At 27.7% G+C, this 10,855-nt stretch overlaps 1 protein-coding gene across 1 annotated transcript; it reads right to left on the reverse strand.

The window, feature by feature from the left end:
* Positions 1-9,032: 9,032 nt before the first annotated feature.
* LOC137827051 (transcription repressor OFP1-like) lies at positions 9,033-10,437 on the reverse strand. Its single transcript, XM_068633259.1, has one exon. The coding sequence runs from the start codon at positions 10,258-10,260 to the stop codon at positions 9,133-9,135; it is 1,128 nt and encodes a 375-aa protein (XP_068489360.1). The 5' UTR covers positions 10,261-10,437; the 3' UTR covers positions 9,033-9,132.
* Positions 10,438-10,855: the final 418 nt, after the last annotated feature.

Here is a 10,855-nt window from a genome sequence, read left to right on the forward strand (position 1 = left end):
ATTAATCATATTATATATAATAAATTATAAATATAAATAATAATAATAAATACTTTTTAATAATATAAAAATAAATTTATATAATAATTATATTAATTAAAAAAATAAAGATAAAAATGATAATATATTTAATGTAAAAATAAGTTTTTATCAAATATTTATAATTATAAATATTTTAATTAAAATAATTATAATTTATAAATAAATAAATCAAATTAATTTTTTAACAAATTTTAGATATAAAAGTAAATTTGTAAACTTACATTCTTATCAATTAAAAAAATATAATTTCAATCATACCTATCACATCACTCACAAACTTTCATCAATTTTTCCTACACTCTCTACTCTATTTAACTTAATTCAAACACCTTAATTTTCTTTACATTTTCCTTTCAAATCATCTTAAATTCACTCCTTCATTTTCACTCTCTCATCCAAACAAAGCATTAATGTGTTTGGATCACGGATACACTGATGCAGACTGAAGTGAAGGGCACCCCTTGTTTGTTTCTAAACATGAAAGGATATGGGGGCATGGAACTGGAGGGATGGACAAAGTGGTCCTTCTAAATTTTGGAGAGATTAAGAAAAAATCACAGAAGACATACATTTGTGTCCTTGAGTTACTTTACTCTGAAAATTTATCAGTTCATTTTCTAACTTTTAAAATATAACCAAATTTCAAAAACAAAAAGATAAATAATTTGCATAATTTTCAATTCTAAAAGATAAATTTGTGAATATAAAAATATAATTTTTTTATTATATTTTATTGTTATGTTTTATTTACATATTTGATTAACAATCATATATGATAAAAAGATAATTAAAATTATTTAAAAGAGGATTTTCCGAAATATATATTAATTATATTACAAAATAAAAATATTAAATAATTTTTTGATAAAAAAAATTATTTATAATAAAATAAAAATATTATATATATTAATAAAAAATTAATTATATTATAAAATTTAAACTTTTTTAAAATTTCCAAAATATTAAAATTTAATTTTTTACAAATAATTGATTATGCATTATGTTATAAATGAGACATAATCAATTATCCACTAGCTTTGAATTGATTATTCACTAATTTTGAAGGCATAATTTACTATGTAGTATGTTATAAATAAGACATAATTGATTATTCTCATTATATATGTTGCATGTGGTTGGATTTGTGTTTCTATTTTTTTTTATGAAAATGATTAATTTTTTTTCCAGATATATGTGTAAATATTGAATTCATTCCTATAATAAAAAAAATTCTATAATTAATAATATTATTTAAATCAATACAAAATTATTTTTTTAATTATATTTTATAAAATTATGAATATTTAAATTATTTATTTATATCTAAAAATTTTAAATTTTTATATATATTGATAATTTTTCATCTAACTTTTTTACAATTATAAATATCTTATAATTATGAATATCAAAATATTATTTTAATAAAAACATAATTATTTATGATAATTTTGTATTTTCTGACAGATTTACGTAATTTATATTTTTTTTCAAAATTAAGTTCTGAAAATAATATTTTAATAACAAACAACTAAAATGAAAAAATAAATAAATCTTTTTTAAAATTATTTTAAATATTATCCAAAGTTAGTATATTACTTACATAATATTATTTTTATGACAACTTTCTTCCATATTCCGAGAATATTAAATATCCTGTATTTTTTTGAGAATATTAATTCAAACATACCAAAAGTAATTTAAAAAATTATAATTAAATCAAATATACATAAAAAAAACTCTCATATTTCATTATTTATAAATTTTTAATTATAAAGGTATATTTGCAATCTTACATTTTACTCTATTAAAAATATTTCAAAATACCTACACAAACATCTCATCACTCACCCTTCAATAATTTTTTCTCACACATCTATTATAACATATTCCAGTCAAAACACACTAATCTATTTCACACTTTATTCTTAAATTCTTACATATCTATTCCATCAAATTCTCACACTTTCACTCCTCAATCCAAACATAAATCACCTATCTCAAAATTAAAAATCCTAATATTTCCATCCTAGCATTGTTACAAGAGAAAAGCGTCAGATATGTATATGTTTTGTATCATTAAAGTAAAATGTGATTCTACTTGTTTTTCTTTTTCTGATCGGTATCTTGATCCGTGAACTTGCCTGTTTATTATCAAGAACAATTGTTAGTTTGAGTAAGTGGTTTCTTGGTGTTTCCTATAGTAGCTTTTTAGTGAGTTTTGAGATATTTCTTTTGTTTGGAGTTGTATGTATAATAAGGGTTGAATCACCCCTAAAGTAATTCTTAATAATTTATTTATTGTTTCTTGCTGATAAAACAAAATTATATTATAGATTATATATACAAGTGATATATGATTCTCAGAGTGAGTATAGTTAGAATTGATAAGTAGTGTCACACGATTCTCTTATTTCTTTTTAATAACATATTATTAAAACTTAAATAAAAAATCATAAATATAAAAAATAATTATTTTTTATAAAGAAATAAATTATTTAATTATAGGAAAATTGCTCTAATATTTTGTAAGGTGACACTTACACATTCATTATCCTTTGGCCGAATGCTATAACGGAAACCCAAATATTTTAAAATTAACATTAACCTCTAATGTTATTAATAAAGTAACAGTTATATCAAAATAATGTTTTCTAAAAGTATAACATTTTTATATTTTTACAAGATAATTTATAATTCAGTCTTTACCAGAAATTAGTATTTTTTTAGAATAAATTAACTGTGAAATTGTGCGAAAAGTTACTTACGAAATTATATAAATTTGTGAATAAAATATTAATTATCTATCGATACCAACGTGTCGATTTGGATTTGAATGTAACTTTGTACCACCTACTCATTTTGTCGGCATGTAAAGATAAAGTAGTTTATCATTCGACATTGTAGAAGTAATCAATGGAAACAATGTAAACAATAACTTACATTCCATCTTTTACAGGCTTTGGTTTTATATATGCTTTTATCAAGCGTCTCATATCTTTCTTTTATTATTAATTTTTGTTGTTGCAAATAATAAAAATAATAACTTGCAGACAGATACAAAATCCAGGTATTACTTTATTAAATAAAAATAATAATTATATTTTAAAGTTATAACACTACCAAAAAAATTGGAATTACATACAACTCAAATCCGTATGTAAGATACTAAATTTGTATGTAAAATATAGTTATATACGGACACAAATTCGTATGTAAAATTGCCGTAGATAACTATTACAACCTGATTTCAGATTTGTGTGTACATATGAGAAAATCAGTATGTAAGTGTGTACAGGTTTATATACTCCTGAAACCTCTACCTCCTCATGAAAACAACCTTTGTATGCCTCCACCTTTAAGATTTTGGATTCAGACTCGCTCCCTTCGCAAATTAGGGTTTGTCAAAACTTCTTAAACAATGGATGGTTTGGGAATTTATTTACTAGTAAGTCTTCCAAGCTTCACCAACGACGTCTTCCAAGCTCCACCAACAACGTTTTTCAAATTCCACCAATGACGTCAGAAATTTGGGGCGACGATTAGGGAGGAGAGGGTTTAAGGTTCGGAGAGCAAGGTGGATTTGGGCACACCAAGTTGTGAGAGATGAAGTTTATGATGTTATTAACATGTGATTTTAATGCTTTTTTTTTCTCAATTTTAATGCTTTCTTGTTTTTTTATGTTATTAAGATGTGATTTTAATGCTTTTTCCCCCTCATTTTTAATGCTTTTTTTCTTCATAAAATTGATATAATGGATGTGTCTCTAATATGCATAAATTTTCAAATACTATTTTATGTGAATTTAATAGACACAAATATTTAATCTATTTAATATATTTTATTTATATTATAGATTTTATAAAAAAAATATTTGTGTTATTAATATCTACATTAAAAATAAATTTATTTATTTTATTTATGTTACCAAGACAATGTTAATTATTTATTTATAATTTTTGTTTTATTTTTTAAATTTTAGTGTGTGTTTAATGTCTCTTTAGCCAACATTAAATTTTTTATATATATTTTTGTGAAATTAGTGTCCACTTAGCCTACACTATCAGTGTCCATATTATGATGCATTTATATTCATAGTAGCTAATCAGTGTTATTTTTGTAGTGTTCATTATCTCAAAACTGTCATTTAACAAATTACTTACCAGTTTCTCAACCTTACAATGAGGGATTTAGGAAAGGGATTTCGGGGAACAAGGTTAGGGATTTTAAGAGAGGAGCACGAGTTGTGGAGTTCTCTAGTGTGCGAGTGACTAATTTGAATACATTATGCCCCACAAAAATAGCGTTGCGAAAGAAGTTTCGTTTTCTGCCTTTCAATTTGGGTTTTGATTTCACATGGGTTTGGTGAATTTGAGAGAGTAGGGTTCAGATAACAGGATTCATGTTTAACAAAACATGACATACTTTCATAAAACACTTTATTTTTTTAATTTTGTATGTAAAACTTTACATACAGATATAATTTGTGTGTAACTATTTTGCCTTTTCTAAAATCCTTATGTAACATATTATATATGGATAAATCTATATGTAATTATTTATGTTTTTTAATTAAATATATAATACATTATATAGGGATAAAATTCATATGTAACAATTTTTATTTTTTAATTAAATATGTAATACATTATATACGGATAAAATTTGTATGTAATTATTTCTACTTCATGACGCTAAAATTACATATGAATTATATTTGTATGTAATCAGTTCTAATTTACATATAAAAAAATCTAATGTATATTTACCTATGAATTAAATTTGTATATAAATATCTTCTAATATAACATTTAAAAAAACTCTCGACCACGACAATTTGATTGAGAGACTCTTAATCGAATACAATGATTCATTTCTAACCTTTTTCTGAATTACCAACTAATCATATATAATTACAAATTTTTGCTTAAACGATACTAAAATCATGATTAAAAAGAGTTTCAATCTCCACTAACCATCCGTACAGGTAAAATTTATTAAAAATAACATAAATAATGACTATTTTAAAAAAAAAACTATCTAATAAAATTATATATATATAATTCTATCTAATAAATATATATATATATATATATATATATATATATCAAAAGTCTCAAACGAATAATTCTTTATTGACTAGAGTTTTTCCAGTTTAATTTATAATAAATTAACTATTTTTAAATATTTTTAAAATGATTTTTATTTATTTATTTGATAAAAAGAGTGATTTCAGTCTTCTAATAATATTAATATAGGTTAAGGTTGTATATACCCATATTAATTAAAAGTAAGGAATTTTTTATTAAAAAACTAACGTTTTTGTGTGTGTTTGTAATTACGTTGGTTGTTCTAAGTCGCAAATGAACTTGCGTGCCCTAAGCTCCGAAACAACTTGCCTGGCATTATTGTAAGGAGAATTGAAATCTATGGATATGGTATACGTATCTTATATGACATTCGTAAGATATTTATCGGTGAAGTGTTTAAATAAAAAAATATTTGTTGGATTTCTAAATTTCTTTTGTATGATTTTAATACAATTTTAAAAAAGATAAATACAATAATTTTTGAAAAATTTAAATTTATTGTATAAATTTTTATTATGATTATAGAAATACAAACAAATTCTTTTGAATCAGTCATGAAAAAACATTTTTCTGCTCCAAAAAAAATCTGAAACATGCTTATCCACATAAATATTTATTGTTAATTTATATAATTTATAATTATATAATATATAAATCCGTATTCTTGTATCTTACATTTTAAAATTTTTACGTATCTTCGTATCCGTATTTGTGCTAATAGATCGTAAGATCGTTGTGCGCACAACTAGTACTTCAAATCGCCATTTGAAACGAGCCATTAAAGCACCAATGAAACTACAAACGTGAACTAAAATCACAATAAGTTGAATGGCTAAAGAGAACCAAGTTGCTATTAAGCATTTTCTACACTTCTTTTTATGAGACAGAGGTGACAAATTTCCTCTTAAGCATTTTCTGCAATTCTTTTTACGAGACAAAAAAAAAAATTAAGAAATTAAAATTAAAAAAATGGAAGAAAAATATGTTAGTCCAAAAGTATGTGAGCATTAAACAACATCAAAATGACGAAAGCAACAAACTTTGGCATCTACTGCTACTCCTAGAAGTAGAGATTCTCCACTAAATAACAATCTTCACATACGGTGCTACGATGCTAGATTTACCTACAGATTTTTCTGTCTTGCTAATTATTTTTTATTTACAAATTTCTCATATTGTCATCGGATTTTAATAGTAATATTCATTTTTCTCATAGAGAAAATAATTTTAGTCTTACTTTTCATTTTTACCATTCATTCTTTTTAATCTGATGTTAAAATTTATTTACTTACTATGATATCATATTTCAAAAAAATTAAATTACAAGATAAAAATATAATTTTTTTATAGTCATTATTGAAACAACAACTATTTTAATTTAATATAATGCTAACCTTAACAAAATAAACTAAGAGTGATGGTTGAGAATAACTATTTTATGCTATGTTTAGTAGAAAACAAAGAAATAAATTATATTAAAATAAATAAAAAATAAACTGAAAGTTAAAACTCCAAGGAGAACAAAGAAGAGATATATCCCTCTAAAAATTATTTCTCCATTCTTACATTTATGCCAAACAAATTATATTAAACCAATCCTGTATCATCTAAATTAAACACACTATTAGAGTTATTATTTAAATAACTCAAATCTTCTATATATAAAGAGAATGATAAACACTAGCCAAAAAAAAAACAAATTTCATCAGTCTGACTAAACCAATATGATATTTTTTTTATGTACTTAAGAAAATACTCAGGTTCTAACAATAATTAGGAGACAATAGTTTAATCGTGAACAGTGCATTATTATTGAACACAAAAATGTGGGGTAACTATTTTAAAAATTAAATAAGTAGTGTATAAAAAAAACAGTGAGTTTAAAATATTTGTTATGGCTCCCTCTGGCATGTCAATGTCTCCATCAAAACCACACTTTTTAAATGAATCATGATCAAAGGGTCAAAGCTAATACTTAGTATAAGGATGACAAATAAAGTATTTAACTTATGAGAACGAAGTTCCATAACTTTTTACAGCGACAAGTGAGATTTTAAAGTTCAGATGCAACTTGGTACTGCTAGAATCACAGACAGTCCTCAGACAAATAAATAACCATTTCAAATATATTATTTTATTATCTTTTGGTCTTTTTGTCAAGCTAGAACCTCCTTTGTCGTAAAAAGAGGCTACATTATCAATGGTGATTTTCCTTTCAACTGTATGTGCCACATAAAATATTAGAATATAGGGATAGCTAAAGCCAAAAATTTACATAAATGTTCAACCAAGAGGAAAAGGAAAAGAAACTACTCCACTTTATGTTTTCAATTTATCCATCATCAATATATATCTGAATCCTTTGCATGGTATTATTAGTAATTTCACTCACGTGTTACTATATATCATAAAATGATTGGATGATATAAATAATTCATGGAGTTATATTAAAAGTGTTCATCTTCTGTTTTTTTTTTTCATCTGTTAAACGTTGGATATTCAACTTACCCAATAATTTTTTATGCAGACCCCACACCCATATGTTATAGCACACTGTGTAAAACTATTTATATTATAAGCATAGGGCACACACCAAAACTATTCATATAAGCCTAGGGCACAAAAGGTCCTCATCAGTCACCAGATGTGCCTATGTCTCTAGTTAAAGTTTTCAAACAACTTTTGTAATAAACCAAGTAGCTTGTTGCTTTAGCTTTTGAAAATCAATCTTTCACCTTTAGACACACTTCAGAAAAATACCCTTTTTTTTACCTCGTTTCATCCACAGTTCATAGGATTTAACGCAATGAGACTATTGCAATTTGAATTCTCAAGTTCATGATTAGGGGGGAAATATCTCTATTTGAAAAACATATGGACATTGAAAATGTTTCTTTTTCTGAATTTTTTTTATTCAAACTTGCAGATATGTAAAAAAGACTTACAAGTTTCAGATATCTGCATTAAACTTTTGAGATTTAAATATTGCTGAGAGGAGACTGATATCTAGATATTATCTAGAGGTTTTTTAATGGGACATTTATGTTTTAACATACACTTGAATTTTATAGCAAGGTGATGAGAAAATATGTGTAAAGTAATAATGTGCAATAATAACTTGAGTGAATATATAGCTTTCTCCTCAGTGATGTTGTTGAGTGAAGAAGAAACATACAAGATCTTAAAAGCTGCATGTTCTGGCTAGGAAAGAAACCCTTTAAATTTCGGGATGAAAGACGTGAAATCAAGGAGGTGTACTTAAAAGGGCAATTTCTTTAGAGTGAAAGGAAATAATAAAAATTCCAAACTTTATTGTAAGAAGTTGTCAGTTTTCGCAACTGGTTCTGTCTCTTACAATATGAACAATTTATACAACTTTGTGCCAGTTATGTCTTGTTCTCAAACAACTTCGGGTCCATGCAGGTACCCAAATTCAGAAGCAAATTTTATGCTCTAAGTTTTTCTTGAGGAAGATGACACAAAGCTAACAATACAATCACCCGTTTGTGGCAAACTTTTTTTGCCTTTCTAAACTCACAGAAGATGGTCTAAAATTCCAAATGAAGCCAGTGTTCAAAAACCATTTTACACGTTTGCATGCCAATTCCACACTATTGTGGAGTCATATGTAACTAAACTCTGCAGTTCATAAATAAACTAACTGAACTATTTCCTAGTTAACAAAAAGTCTTCAAATCCCATTTATTTACACAGTTTAGAAAAGTAAATTTCATTCCATAGTTCAATTCCATCACAAAACCTCTGGGATGGCGCATGCAATTGCTTCTCTTGATTTCTGCATCCAATTTCGGTTTTCCATTTTAAAAATGCAAACGTCTTGGACAGTGTCACCCTTAAATATTGACTAAGGAGTAAGATATATACATTAAGCTTAACCAAGATATGAATATTACTTACATGTGAACATAAATTGTGAGAAACAGAAACTTGAGAAACTGGTTTAGAATGGTCTCAAATCTCAATTGGTTACTTGTTCTTCTACTAATTATCAGTTAAATCAAACCATATTTGCTTGAACACTTTGATAATGAGGTCATGATACTCATCTGAATTAAGAGAAAGATAGCAAGCAAGAAGATCTTCTAAATCCTTTGATGTCCTTATGTTATTCTGCACAATCATCTCCACCATTGATTCTCTGAAGTCCCTCTGTGGATTTAGTGATGACTTCACAATTGCAAAGCTATCCAAGAGGCTTCTCTGGGAGCCGGAGCCAGCGGCGGACGACGCATTCCTCCGGCCATGTGCCTGAGCTTTCCGGGTGGCAATTCGCGGCGAGTTCATCCGAAGCTTCACTCCTGGAGAAGAACTCACAGAGAATCTCCTAGCAGGGGTGTTCTTATGTTCCTTCATTGGTGCAGCGCCTTCCTTCACAATTTTAACTCTTAGAGGCCCCTTCAGGTTTAGTTCTTCTTGTGCATCCATTTTGGTTTTGGTTTTGGTTTCTTTCTTCTTGGCATCACTCAGCAAGTCGTTGAATTTTGCAGGCTTGGTCACAATTGGTGGAAGCACGAGGTCTGACAAGGAATCATATTCATACCCTTCTAGCTTATCGTCTTTTCTTTCTGTGGAATTGTTGTCTACATCAATGATGATGTCCTTGGCGTTGGAGTGTACCTTGCAGGCAAAAGAGTTGGACCAGGAAACCGTTTCATCTAATGCTTCAGTGGCGAGAACACGGTCTGTTCTGAATTCTGGGTCAGGGTACTCTGATTCAACAGAGCTATCATGTGGTGACGAGGAGTTGTCATTGTTAGCGGCAACAGCAAGCTTAGGTGAAGAAGTCCTTGCAGTTCTTCTCTTGAGTCTTTGTTTGGATGATTTTCGGGGGGCTTCAGGGGAATCATTGTATTTGGCATTTTGTTTATTTGGTGGCGAGGTGTAGATTCTATCATTTGGGTTAAGCTCCCTTGTGAAGTAGTAAGACTTCCTGGTATTGAATTGGTGGGGTTGCTTTGGTTTTGAAGGTTGTGTGGTTGAGGATGGTGAAGGTTGTTTTTTCTTCTTGGACTGAGTTGGGGTTCGCTTTCTTGCTTTTCCCATGTCCTTGAGTTTGTAAAACCAGGCATTTGGGATCATATCTGATAATTTGAACCTGTAGTTACCCATCCCTCTTTGTGTCTACGTTTTACTATCTCTCTGTTGTGTTGAAGAAGCTGTGTGTGGCTTCTAGTTCTCTCTATGATGAATGAGGGATGAGACTTCAGGTTAAGTCATCAGTGTCTTTGGTTTGGCACTCATGGTAATGTGAGATAAATACAAGAGAAAAGAGGCTTTTGGAATTGTAGGTAGTAGAACCTGGGGTCCACAAGCCTGGAAAAAGGTTGGCAAAACTGAAAATTAGTAGGGACTGATGTGGTAAATGGTGAATGACTATTACCTAATCCAAAAAAACAAAAAAAATAACATGTTCTCTTCTTTTACTACTACTCAAAAGGATCACAAAGGTGACTTAAAACACCCTTCTATGTATGTGATTGATTCCTAAGTGGATTGCATGCTAGCAGGTATCTTCATAGGAAAACAACAACTTAGTGTGGCCCATGCAGTATTTGGAATGTTTTCCCCACCTCTCTTTAGACCTGAGTGCAGGCTCTAACACTAATAGAGAAAAATATGAGCCAGACCAATCTGTTATGTGTTCAATGTAAAGTAAAAGCCCTATACTTTTGTGAGTGGAATAGGAGATGCTATTTTGCAGAAA

The sequence above is a fragment of the Phaseolus vulgaris genome, chromosome 8, assembly GCF_000499845.2.
Source record: "Phaseolus vulgaris cultivar G19833 chromosome 8, P. vulgaris v2.0, whole genome shotgun sequence".
Lineage (NCBI taxonomy): Eukaryota > Viridiplantae > Streptophyta > Magnoliopsida > Fabales > Fabaceae > Phaseolus > Phaseolus vulgaris.